Raw genomic sequence first — 13438 nt, 5'->3', positions numbered from 1 at the left:
AAACGGATATTTTACTAAGATTTAGCCGTAGCCTGACGGAGCAGTCTGACATCTTAAAATATTATTACGGCAACGCCGTCCGCCCAACCAAATGTCGGCCATATTGGATCAAAATTTGCTAAGCATGACTTGGGAGTTTTTCCAAATGTCGTACTTTTACAAACTCCTCCCAGGGCGTTGGCCTGAAAAAGCTGGTATTTGGTGAAAATGGTAATGGGGAATGGAACATCAAAAGTTATCCAAATTATAATATCTTTCACAGTGTCTGTGCGGCGAAGCCAGAAACTGTTGCTAGAATTTCAGAAATTTCCCAAATTTTAAATTTGCTGCCGTTGGTGCATACAAAGTCTGAATTGCGTCAAATTTGAATCAGATGTTAAACCCTTTGCCTTAAACCTACTTGAAGTGAAACATTCATTTGGCGCAATAGCACCCACTACAGAGTGAAATAAAATTTTATAAAATACATGCTCACTTAACCCTCCTGATTAATAATAATATAATTTTATTATAATTTAGAAGTCCATCAAACATTTTCTATAGTTCATTAGAATGTCCCATATTGCTATTGTGCTTACTATAGCCTTTCATTGTTCATATTTTGCAATAAAAATGCAAACTATCTCACATTTCTTTTGTTACACATTATATTAGTATTTAGTGCTGTCGGTTTATCATTTGGATATTCTGATGGCGTAATATTTACGGGTCGAAAATGTGTTTCTCAATAATGATATTCTGAGGATGTTTTAACAAAGCATCAGGAAAATGTGAACGTCTTGGTTGAGGTTCAAGTCTCGTACAAAATGTGACTCAAACAATCACAAAATGCTGAAATATTCCCTTGTTTGTAAGACGACACTAGATGTTTCTGTCTCTTTTTGAGGTAATTTTTAATAGTTTTAACTATAGACGATAAACTCGATATTCTAATTTTGCAAATCTACAAAAAACAATTGTGATACATTTTTTGATAAAACCCCCACTTATACTGAGAAGTAACGTTGCATTTCTGACTGTTGTTTGTTTGGGAAATACAGCAGGAGGCATCATTTGATTGTAAATACTTGTTATTACACATATTTTTCAAAGGTTTATTATTGTCTTCAAGTTTTAACTTGAAGCTTTATCGGTTTCCCTACACATTTTACTAAAACTACAGTGGCAGAGGAAGCCTTTGTTACATGAGTGACTGTAGTGTAAATGTCAGTTAATGCCTTTAGTTAACTAGTGCTTTTCTTACCAGAGATGATCATTCTTAATACATTCTTGAATTGCTTTTTATACCAATTTCTTGTGACTGGCCTTTGATTGTACATGAGACCCTCTGCAGTTTGAGCATTTGTTTAGTTTAAAGATAAATATGAATGGTTTTGTCCTACTACTTTATCCATGGTCTCATTTTGACTTGGTTTAGATTCATATTAGATGTGGTTTAGTCCTAATTTAGGCCTGTTAAAACCATGAAAAAACTATATTGGTCAATCTCTGGTACTCAGAAAGCCAAATATCATCTTAGATGGTGGAACAGTGTATTTTGAAAACCTTGAAAAGACCATTTAAATTTAGTGTTTGAATCATGTCATATACAGCAGGGGACAAAGTGGAGGTCAGCCAATATGAATCTGATGTTTGTGAACATCATATATTTGTGAACATCATATATATATATATATATATATAAATATAAGGGAGTGTAGTGTCTACAGGCGCGCAGCCAAAACTGCTGGGCTATTTCGTGCCGCGGCTCCTGAAACTGCTGGGCTATTTGACCGTGCCGGGTTAGGGGTCAGGGTTAGGGTCAGGGTCAGGGTTACGGTTAGGGTCAGGGTTAGGGTCAGGGTTACCCATTAGGCTAAATGGCCGTGCCGCGGCTCCTGAAACTGCTGGGCTATTTCGCCGCGGTTCTGTACCCACGGCCTGTATATAATCTCCTTTATGTGAGAATGAGTGACCACCTTAGTCTTTTGCTATTTCACTGTCGGTGGTAGAAAATTGATGGATGGATTTGTGTCTTCTCTCCAGGCGCAAATTGGAAGAAAAGGCTAAACTTTACGAGCAAATGTCAAAAGGAGATTTACCAGGTGAGTCAAGAAAACGCACATGCTGAAAATTGTTTTATACTAATCAACAAATCAACATGTGTTTTATGTGTCAGATGAAGAGACGGAGGGGCTGTTTCTGGTCGACTTCACTCAGAAGATCATCGACAAAAAGAAGGAAACTCTGTCACAGCAGGAGGCGGAGAGAGAAAGAGAGCGGGAGAGGAGAGAGGAAGAGGAGGAGAAGAGAGTGAGCACGTCACCGATCCCTGCTCCTGAAAACCCAGACGAAGAATGGTGAGGTTATGCTTTTAAATAAATTTATCACTGACCATTAGCGCTGCACAATTCAGCAAAAAACTCCATTGCGCTTAGACTTATGATTTATAAAAAAACTACATATATATTCTGTTCCAAGTGAGCGTTGTAAACTAGTCATGTTTTTGGTAGTAAATTAAAAAGAGTATTTATGAAAATAATATAAATAATTTTACTCCTTCGACGGCTTTTGGTTTAAGAATAAAGGCAAAGAACTCTTCCATTCAGTGTTTCTTTAGACATGTAGAGGGGGTGCACCGTTCCTGGAGGTACTGCAATACCAGGTCGATGCGTGGAGTGGACGGAGCAAGCCCCTATTCCATCTCCCAGTTCCAAAAATCAATTTAATATATGGTCCCCGGGTAGGGGACGTATCAGATATTAAACTGATAAGAACAGATACTACACTTGATCTTAGCCAAAAGGCCGAGAAGCGATAACTTGACAAATGTCAGAGTGTCGGACCAGGATCTACGTCACGCGTGTCTCACTCACGGTGTGAAACACAAACATGTTCAAGTTTGGCTTTTACGAGTCGCGGTGACTCGACGCGAAGAAGTGAACTTAACACGTCGGACACGTCCATGTGAAACACAATAATTCGCTTAAAAAGGCGCTATTTATTATAGTTTAAGTAAAAAGGCGTGGTGTCGTCGCCGCATTCGTTGGTCACGTGGTGTGTGCTATTGTCCAATAACATTAAAAAGCATTAACGAGGCTGTTAAATCCGAATTGTTTGACTAAACGGGCAGATTATTGTGGATTCGTCAAATACCACATATGTAAAGCTGTTAGTGTCGTTTCTAGAGCGCAACGTCGTCTATTAAATCATTTGGGGCGATGCGTTTGGCAAACGTGCTTCACGTGGTGGTCAAGAACTGGTGTTAGGCGCCCCCTAGTGATCGTAAGGTGTTACTACTCTGCCTTGCAGTTCCTTGTTTTACAACAGGATACAATCTGTTCAAAGTCGTTTTCAATAAAATATCAGAATTAGACAAACTAATCACTGAATGTTTTATTTGTGTTTGAAGGGTGGACTATGTTGATTCTTTGGGACGATCTCGAAGGTGCATGAAAAAAGACCTGCCTAGTTTCCAGAGAATGGACTTGGATTTGAATACAGGGTATTTCATTAAAATGACTAAAGAATCCCCATAACAAATATGTTGGAGTAACAAGTTGTATAATACTTTTAGTTTCTTGTAGAAACTACTGGGATGTTGTGTACAGTTTTGAAGCTTTTGAACTGTGTTGTACCAGAAAAGTGCCCGATGATCAGAAGACACTGCTTTCTGAGGACATGCGTCGAGAGTTGCAGAGAAAAGAGTGGGAGAGAGAAGAAGAGGAGGCGATTAAGAGGCCGGTGGGGCCAGTCCACTACGAGGACATCCGAGCACAAGGTCTGACTTCATTCACGCTAAATGTGTAGACTGAGATGAGTCATTATTGATACATGATCCTTTGATACCGATACTTCCATCCCCACAATGAACTCCATTTCCCACACGTCGCTGAAATAAACAAACCCCTGTGTTTGTCCTGAGACGCAGCAGAGGAGTGTGACCCAACTAAGATCTGTGTAGAACATACAAACAGAACCAGTCTGGACCCAAAGACACATGAACAGAGCAGAGATGTTGAATATATCAGTAAAAGGACTAGAGGAAAACCACAAAGATGAGATGCGAGAAAATGGTAAATGGTCACATTTATATAGCACTTTTCTACCGTCAAGGCACTCAAAGCGCTTTACATCAAGGAACCAGTCACCCATTCACACACACATTCACCCATTCACACACACATTCACACACCAGTGTTCGCAGACACTGGGGGCAAGTTGGGTTAAGCGCCTTGCCCAAGGACACAACGACAGTATTCACCTGAGGCAACCTGCGGGCCAATGGATCTGACCGCTTCACCAGAGCAAGATGCGAACTACCGTCCTTCGGGGGGAAAGAGAAAAAAAAAGAGAGCGAGAAAAGAGGGATATTTGTTATTTGTTTGTTTACATTCATTCATGTAAAACAGACGAACATTCTTCATGTGTTTTGTGCAGAGGCGAGAGACTTGGGTGTGGGATACTTCGCTTTTTCTCACGATCAAGAGGAGCGACGCAAACAGAGGGACACTTTGGACATGCTCCGAGACCAGGTGAGAGAGGGTGAGGTAGGGGAGGGAGCGGGATGAGAGGGGGAACAGATGGGTCAGAGCAGATGAGGAATTGTTGTTGTTGTTGCTGCTGTAGCTGTAACAGGTGGAGACAGAAACACGTTTGCGTAGCTCACTGAAACACAGGACACTCTGTACCACACTGTTTCAAGTGTCTCCCTCCATCACTGAGCAAACACGACCAGACTGACGTGTAACACTTTGAGTTCTTCTAATGAATCAGTCTGGAGAGGCTCTCGCTGACACCGGTCAACATGTAAAGTACTAAACTTCACACTGATTGATCGAAGCGTCACAACAGTGGAAGAAGCAGAAACATCAACAGTGTTTTAAAAAGTAGAAAGAAAAAATAGTGTTAAATGTATTTATGCGAGAGTCGGCCAAAATACTTCTGTCAGTGCCGCCATGTTTGTTTATGTGCGTTTGGGCAGCTCACAAACCACAAAGCTGTCCTGTGATTGGTCCAGTCCTGCAGCACTGGTGATTCCGGCCCAATCACAATTAAACACCAGTGAGAGCCCCACGAGAGGGATTCCAGAGAGTTTGTGAACTCAACAAAGTCATAAGAATTAATCTGAAGGTTATTGAATTCTGCTACTCTTTCAGACACCTGTTTGCCCCAAAAAGACACATTTTTAAAAAATGGGTTTGAAGGAGTTTTAGTTACTCTTCCATAGTCTGTGACAAAGGCTTTATATTGACAATATTAAATAATTTGAACATTTATGTTTCCCCACTTCAGATATGATTTAGTTTTTCAAATGTTTGTGTTTGACCTTTGAAAATAGTGGATTTAATTTTGATCTCTTGTCCTACCAATTTCAACATTCCTGTCCTTCAAATTATACACCAGATGTTCCATCCTGTTTCTCTTCCTCGAGTATTTTTCCCCAAGTGTCTTTTTTACACTTACTTGAGTAATATTATCAATGAACCAATCGTGAACACAAGACAAACACAAAATACGTTTGTGTTTTCAGACGACGGATCAGCGGCACAAACGTGAGCGTCTGAAGGAGAAGAGGCAGGCGATGCTCCGGGCTCGACTCGCCAAAGTCCGACAGAGGAAGAAGAAGAAGGCTAAACTCGACGGCACCGAAGATGATGAGGAAGAAGAAGAGACCAAGCTGGAGGAGGATGAAGGTAAGAGCAAACGGTTATATCAGAGAATATCATGTTTTCAGGATAAAACAGCACACTCACACAGTAGTAGTGATGTTTTTTAGACATAATGTATTAGTATTATTATTATTGTACCAGTTATTATCCAATTCTAGTAAAACAGTTGATTACAAAGAGGTGAAATGTTCATAGATTTTATTTAGCACCTTTGTTTTTAAGGCTGTGTGACATTTGTCCTGGTTTGAGCCAAGTATATTACACTATATTATTTCAGCATAGTTTTTTCAAGGTCATATTCTTGCTGACAGGAAAAGTATATATTTTTGTTGACTTAAAAGCACTGATATTTTTGGCAAACTATAAAAAACAAACATAAGAAGTGAAAAGAACACAAACCAGACTGTAAACAAACTCTACGTCTAAAAAAACACATCTAAACATGAAGCAGTAACATACGTTTTATCAGTGCTAAAATTTTGGTCAAATTTCAGACAAATTAAATTAAAATGTCTTCAAAACATTGACACTGCTGCTGACGTAAACTTGGTTCTGGTTCTGGTCTAGTCCCATCTTTAGTCCTAGTTTAATCCTGATTATAGGGTTGTGTGTGTGGACGTTTCCTTATAAACCAGGTTCTAAGTTAAAGTCGTAGCAAAATAAAACAAATCAAACTGTAACAAATTCATTATCAATAAGCACTACTTGTTTTTCTTTTCCCAGAAGAGGCTGAGGACGTCCCGGAGGTGAGCGTCGTGAAGAAAGTGGAAGTGGAGATCCAGGAAAGAAGAGACACCAAACCTGGAGTGCCACACGTCCGAGAGTGGGACAGAGGAAAAGGTAAACGCATCATGGATGATTTACTACATCATCTTTTAATGATTGTAATTTCACTGCAATCACTAAATAAAGGACATGCTGTCAGATTTAAACGTGTGCCAAGAATAATGCTGTAAATATGACAGATTTGGATGAATTGATTGTTTCACCTGTTTGCCAATCAATCAATGTTTAAATACAGTAGGATAGTCTTTTATAAAACACTAATAATGATGGCAGATAAAAGTCATAAACCATGTCTTTCTTTTCCCAAAATGAAATGGGAAATAAAGTTGGATTTTAAGCCTGTATAATGTTTGTGCTTCTGTCTTGTTGCAGAATTTATGTTTGACGAATGGAAAGACGGCCGGCGCAAAGAGCGAGACTCCGAGTTTGCTCCGCCGTCCGCATATTTCAACGAAGACGCCTGGAAGCCCCGGCCAAGGAAGTTCCAAAAGTTTGACAAGCCGCTTTTCAGGTCAACGAAAACGCTTTACACGTCCACCAAAGATCCAGAAGACGAAGCAGAGGCCGATTTAAAAGCACCCCCTTCACCTCCTGCGCCGAATCCACCAAAAGTACAACACGATTTCCCGGCACAACCGCCAAGTGTTCCTCTGCCACCGCCGAGTGCTGCACCTCCAAAATTTGCACCAGTTCCTCCTCTGAGTTTCCCCACGTCCGAGCCGCTTCCTCCTGGGGTCTCGGCTCCGGTCGACGCCCCTCCGGTGAACTACCAGTATCAGCGGGCGCTGTTTTGTCCTCCTTTCCCTCCTCCGTTCCCTCCGCCGCCTTTTCTACGCCCAAATATGCCTTTCCCACCTCCAAGGCCAATGTTTGCTCCAAATTATCAGCCGAAACAACTTCAACAGCCGGCGCCAAACGAGAAAGAAGAACAGGCTGAAACCGGGAGTGCACAAAAGCAGGAGTCTACAGGAAGTATAGATGATATGCTGTCCTTCTACAGAAACATTACCTGAATGTTGATGTGTAGTGTTTTTTTTAGATGGATAGTTGAATGAATCTGTGAAACAACGCCTAGATTAAAGTTCATGTTAAAGGTGCACTGTGTATGTTTTCTGGTGAACTGGACTGTTTCTCACTATGGTACATAAACTTACATGTTTTAATTTATTAATTTACAGGCTTTTATAGAGGTTATGACATCACAATACTAATATTTTAGCAGTGAGTGGCAAAAACGCACAAGTCAATGGTGAGAAATGACAAGAGAAATGCTGAAAAAACAACTGAAATGTGGAAGATCTGCAACAGTCACTGCAGCTCACATTCATCACTGATACTGACTTTGTGATAACACAGTTGAACTCATTGCCTTTCTCTCCTCTAATAAGATCTGAGTGGGTTTGTTGAGAAAAAATGTGCCGCTTTCCAGTCTTCCTTGGAGGTCGGAACTCAGAGTGACGTTTTCTGTGGTCCAGTGTCAAATCGTAAAAACAATGAGCAGTATATTACTGTAACAACCCATTCAAGTAATGAAAACTATTGAAGTGTTTGAATCAGATATAATGTAGGTTAATTTAATAACCCGGACATTGTTCTTCATTTGCAATTTATAAAACAATGTTTGAGAGTGAATGTTTGCATTTGGTTCTGTTCATAGTTTTTATGGACAGAGGGTGGGTCGGAGGGTGTCCTGTTTGGGGAGCACAGGATCTCATCTCTGCTGTTTGCAGACGATGTTGTCCTGATGGCTCCATCAAACCCGGACCTGCAACATGCACTGGGACGGTTTGCAGCCGAGTGTGAAGCGGCTGGGATGAGAATCAGCAACTCAAAATCCGAGGCCATGGTTCTCGACCGGAAAAAGCTGGCTTGCCCTCTCCAGGTGGGTGGGGAGACCTTGCCCCAAGTGGAGGAGTTCAAGTATCTCGGGGTCTTGTTCACGAGTGAGGGAAGGATGGAGCGTGAGATTGACAGGCGGATCGGTGCATCAGACTGTTGTGGTAAAGAAGGAGTCGAAAGGCAAAGCTCTCGATTTACCGGTCACTCTACGACTACGTTCTACCCTCACCTATGGTCATGAGCTTTGGGTAATGACCGAAAGGACAAGATCGCGGATATAAGCGGTGTTGCAATGAGTTTCCTCAGCCGGGTGGCTGGGCGCTCCCTTAGCGATAGTGTGAGGGGCTCAGCCACACGGGGGGAGCTCGGCGTAGTGCCGCTGCTCCTCCACGTCGAGAGGATCCAGCAGAGGTGGCTCGGGCATCTGTTCCGGATGCCTCATGGGCGCCTCCCTGGGGAGGTGTTCCGGGCATGTCCCACCGGGAGACTATGATCCCTCGGAGGAGTTGGAGGAAGTGTCTGGGGAGAGGAAAAGTCTGGGAGTTCCTGCTTAGACTGCTGCCCCCACGACCCGGCCCCGGATAAAGCGGAAGAAGATGGATGGATTGATGTTAGCATTATCTAGCTGTCCAGACGTTAGCAACATGGGCAACATTAGCATAACGTATGTTTATAACTGCAGAGGCTAAGAAGCGGCGCAACAGAGAAACTACTTTCACTTCACATGTGGCCGTATTAAGTGAATTTGAGAAAAAGAAAAGCTCCAAATTGAGCTGCCCATAATTCTGCTGCTCAGTCAGAAAGTTGAAGGTTTTTTGAATTAAAGATTGTCAGTGAAATACTTCTATTGCCAAAAATACTTATCTGTTCGTCTCCATGGATATGACCAAGATTTATGACATTTTGTGGATCTGATTTCCGTTTATAATGGCTACCAACTGAATCGTTCATTAGTTCAACAAATCCTTAAAATTACAACATTTTGCTGTTCTTTCCATATTATCTTTTTCATTAAAAACGTTTGTTCAGCAAAAATAATTACAAACCAGTAGATGGCGCTAGTATCAAAAGAGCGCAGACAGAGGTAGGAAGGATGTAAGAAAAGCTTTATTTCAAAATAGTATTACTCAAATGGATGTGCAAGTATTGTAATTGTATGTAATTGTAAGGACTAAACTAAACAGTGCAGGGCAAAAATATACTTAATGAACAATAAAATATATGGTAATACAAGTTTAAATAATGAAAGTAGAAACACAAATGTTGAAATAATTTAACTCTTACAGCATAGAGCCTGTGTCACTTGGGAAGAAGAGCCAAGCCTAAACCTTTACTCAAAGTATGTTAAAAGTATGTTTGAAAACTACTCTGAGAAGTACAATTTACCTAAATAGTTACATGTACAATGTGTGGCTGCTGTGCCTTTGTAAAACAGAAAAGTCCAGGCCAATAAAGACATTCATTTGAGATACATTAGTGCTGGAGATCGTTTTATAGTTTAAAATGTGTGCAGTTTAAGAAATAAGGTTAATGATGGTCTGACTTTAAAACAGGATTATAATTTACAGGTAGTAGCATTATCAGAAACACATTTAGATTCAACAATAAATAGCAATGTTGTAGGTATAGATGGATATAATTATAGCCATAGATTAGACAGAAATTTACATGGTGGAGGAGTAGCCTGTTATGTCCAAAACCATATTCATGTCATGTGGTTACAGCAAATTACCTCATTTAAAGTCTCTCCTGATTGGGTGTTGTTATAGACAACCGAATGCTACAATAATGTATCTATATCAAATATGTGAAATGCTAGATAAGGCGTCCAAGCCAATCCAAGCCAAAATATTAAAATATACGGATACTACAATGGTGTTTTCCTAGATACCGTTGGTACATTTATAAGATAACAGTGTTTAAAAGATATTAGAAAGTCTAGTGTTGGAGATGTTAATCACTAACTGGGATTCGGGAGCAGGACCACGCCTCAACCTCTTCACCAGCAACCACACCTCCACTCTTTAACCACGCCTCTAATTACCCAGAAGGCTTATATATATACAAGCCAATCCCAGCATCTCTTGTTGTCTCTGCTCTCTCGACCCCACTCTCCCACCCCATGTCTCTATCATCTTCACCTTAACATATCACCATCTAAGGAGAGGGGGTTCTGAATCGGCTGGGCTGATTACCAGAGACAGAGCCCCATCCTGAGTCTCTACCCAGCCAACTCTCATCAATCCATCATCGCTCCATCATTGATCCATCATCGCTCCATCATCGCTCCATCATTGATCCATCATCGCTCCATCATCGCTCCATCATTGATCCATCATCGCTCCATCATCCATCCATCATCCATCCATCATCGATCCTTGATCACTATTATCAATAAACATTCTTTTGTATTCCATTGTTATGGCGTGGTACTTGCTAGTGAATACAAAATAATAAAAGACAGTCAGAGGACCACGCAATTCTCATGCCGGTGTCAGAGTTTATCTCACCAGTTCAATAACTTGCCGGATGCGGGAGACAGGGCGGGAATTGGTCTTCTATTCATTCCGTGGCCTGGCTCCGATGTTGCCTGACCAGCAAGTCCCTCCTACATTCTGTTCAAATGCAGAAGGGTCTGGAATCCAACCCAGTCGCTCCAATTTCCAAAGCGAGTGATTAACAGGCAGATTAACCAATCAGACAATCGCATTGTCCGTTGTGTCGAAACAAACATGGCGGCTTACGAGGAAAAAATTTAAATAACACAGACTGAGAAACGTTGCTGACTTCTGCTGAGTCAACAAGCAACGTACTAAACTCTGTAAATTAAGTTATATATTTTGTTCTGAATGTTCCGAAAATATTTGTGAGATGTCTTCTGTATTTGAGAGACACGTGACACAAATTAGCAGCGGTGGTTGGACCAGTTCATGCTTGGAGAGTTTTTTTGATGCCCCCCAATGGTCCGAATCCAGACTCTTCTGCATTTGAACATAATGTAGGAGGGACTGGCTGGTGGTCAGGCAAGCTTGTTTGTGTCATCCATTTTTTGTTATTGCCTTCTTCCCAGCGACCAAAAGTATGTTCCATAGATATCCATCCATTATGTTCATGGCAGGAGTTTTGAGACCTAAATACATTGTTCCAACACAAATTTGAGTGGGATATGGGTGTCAAAAATAGTCTGTATTGCTGTATTTGCAGGACAGTCCCAAAACACTGAGACTAATGATCTGCCTCCCGGCAACCACAGTTTCTCCAGCATTCGGCCCCTCCCTGTGAATAAAGTGCACTCTGACATGGTGTTATGAAAAAACGGGTCACATTCTTCCAACAAGAATTCCCTTGAAAAATGGGACTTTGTGGTCCTCCACTGTGATGTACATATTTCTTCCCACTCCTCATCCGTCAAAACAAAATGACCTTCCTTTTCCCATTTACTTTTAATATATTTAGTGGATTGGCTGTTCATGTCATTGATACATCCATATACGTTAGATATGATTACCCTTGAAAGGTCCGATTTATATGTTTTGATAGATTTCAGTAAGATTATTATAATTGTTGGTGCTTTGTTTTATTTCTTGATTATAATAGCTCCTTATTTGTAAGTACCTATAGAAGTCCTGTTTCTCCCGGCCAAAGGATTTTTTCAACATATTGAAGCTTTCCATTTGATTATTTTTTACAATCTAGTAAAAAACGTTTATGCCTTTTGTTATCCAAATCTTGAATCTTAAATCGGTGCGGTTTAGCTTAAAGCTTTGATCATAAGCCAACCAGCTTAGTATTTTAATGTCTTTGTTCATTTTATATGTTTTGATTAGCTTCTTCCATGTCATGAGCGTAGATTTTACCCATGGGTTCTCAACTTCCTCCAGTTTATTCAGCCGTTGGTCATCTGCCAATAAGGCCTGTGCAGGAACCCCCTGCATAGCATTGCATTCAATATTTTTCCATTGTGCCTCATATTCTGGGTCACACCAGTACAGCAGTGCTCTGATCTGGGCAGAGATATAGTATTTTTTCAGACAAGGTAGGCCCCAACCACCTTTTTCTTTTGGTAGTTGTAGAGTCTTAAATCGGATATGGGGTCTTTTACCATGCCATATAAATCTGGAAATTGCTTTATTCCATTCATCAAATAGCTGGTTTGGGATAGGAATTGGCAGGGTCTGGAATAGGTAGAGAAATCTGGGTAAGACATTCATTTTGATTGATTCAATCCTTTGGCTTAGACTAAAATGTGGTATAAAGTTCCATTTTTAAAGGTCTCTTTTTATAGAGGAGAAGAGTGTCTGTCTAATATATTGTGCCAAAACAAACAGGAGGGGGACAGGGCACAGTCCTGCCTCGCCCCTCTTTCCTAAGTCAGTGGGTCCGTCAAGTAGCCATTCATTTTTATTCTTTTAATCTATTTTAAATTTGCGCAAAACTTTAAATAAGTAAATCCAGCTTACAGAGTCAAACGCTTTTTCAGCATCTAAACTCATTATGAAAGCCTTGCTTTGTTGATTTTGTGTATAGTTCATTATGTGTAGAGATCTTCGTATATTATGTGGTGTTTGTCGCTTGTTAATAAATCCTGTCGAATTAGATTTTGGAGTATTTGTTCCATTCTTTTGGAGATGATTGAGGTATTATACGGTAGTCCACATTTGGAATTGAAATAATATCTGTATGAGGCACAGTTAAGTCGGTCCTTCCCCTCTTTAGGGATCAAGGACATGATGGCTTCCTTCCAACTTGGGGAATCTGAGTTTTTTTTATGGGTTGATAAAAGGAGGGGGGTGAGTGTTTTTCCTAGAGCTTTGTACCACTCTGAAGTGAAACCGTCACTCCCTGGAGATTTATTGTTTTTTAGTCTTTTAATTGCGTTTTCAGTCAGTTATTTCGGCCCCTAATTCTTTATTTTGTTCCTCAGTCATGATGGGTAAATTAAGAGTATCCAGGAAAGATTGAATTGTAATTTTTTTTCATTGTTTGGTGGTGTTTGAGTGAAAAGTTTTTTGTAGTAAGTTTTAAATCTGGATTGTAATTGGTCTTGTTTGGTTAGAATGATATTTTAAAAAATGTTCTCACTGCGTGTTGTTTTCTAAGCTTCCAAGATAGTAATTTTGAGAATTTTGATCCACTTTCATAGTGAAGGAATTAATAAGCAT

The 13438-nt window shown here is 40.5% G+C and overlaps 1 protein-coding gene and 1 non-coding gene across 2 annotated transcripts; one reads left to right on the top strand and one right to left on the bottom strand.

Moving 5' to 3' along the window:
• The first annotated feature begins 1964 nt into the window (after positions 1 to 1964).
• LOC140366060 (coiled-coil domain-containing protein 174-like) lies at positions 1965 to 7517 on the top strand. The gene is made up of 8 exons (XM_072452721.1): positions 1965 to 2084; positions 2159 to 2339; positions 3392 to 3484; positions 3621 to 3760; positions 4420 to 4514; positions 5513 to 5675; positions 6375 to 6491; positions 6810 to 7517. The coding sequence occupies exons 1-8, from the start codon at positions 2003 to 2005 to the stop codon at positions 7448 to 7450; spliced, it is 1512 nt and encodes a 503-aa protein (XP_072308822.1). The 5' UTR covers positions 1965 to 2002; the 3' UTR covers positions 7451 to 7517.
• Positions 2608 to 2798, bottom strand: LOC140366495 (U2 spliceosomal RNA). Its single transcript, XR_011928042.1, has one exon. It is a non-coding gene; the product is annotated as a U2 spliceosomal RNA (small nuclear RNA).
• Positions 7518 to 13438: the final 5921 nt, after the last annotated feature.

This window comes from Eucyclogobius newberryi, unplaced genomic scaffold (assembly GCF_026437365.1).
Source record: "Eucyclogobius newberryi isolate DKJ021-1_F unplaced genomic scaffold, fEucNew1.0.hap1 SCAF_19, whole genome shotgun sequence".
Lineage (NCBI taxonomy): Eukaryota > Metazoa > Chordata > Actinopteri > Gobiiformes > Gobiidae > Eucyclogobius > Eucyclogobius newberryi.
The sequence above is the reverse complement of the archived record's forward strand: the minus strand, read 5'-3'. Positions and strand labels throughout refer to the sequence as shown.

Coding starts and splice junctions, on each gene's coding strand:
- LOC140366060 (XM_072452721.1), top strand. CDS start 2,003: ATGGATTTGTGTCTTCTCTCCAGGCGCAAATTGGAAGAAAAGGCTAAA. Junction 2,340..3,391: donor GAAAACCCAGACGAAGAATG/GTGAGGTTATGC, acceptor TTGTGTTTGAAG/GGTGGACTATGTTGATTCTT. Junction 3,761..4,419: donor CGAGGACATCCGAGCACAAG/GTCTGACTTCAT, acceptor TGTTTTGTGCAG/AGGCGAGAGACTTGGGTGTG.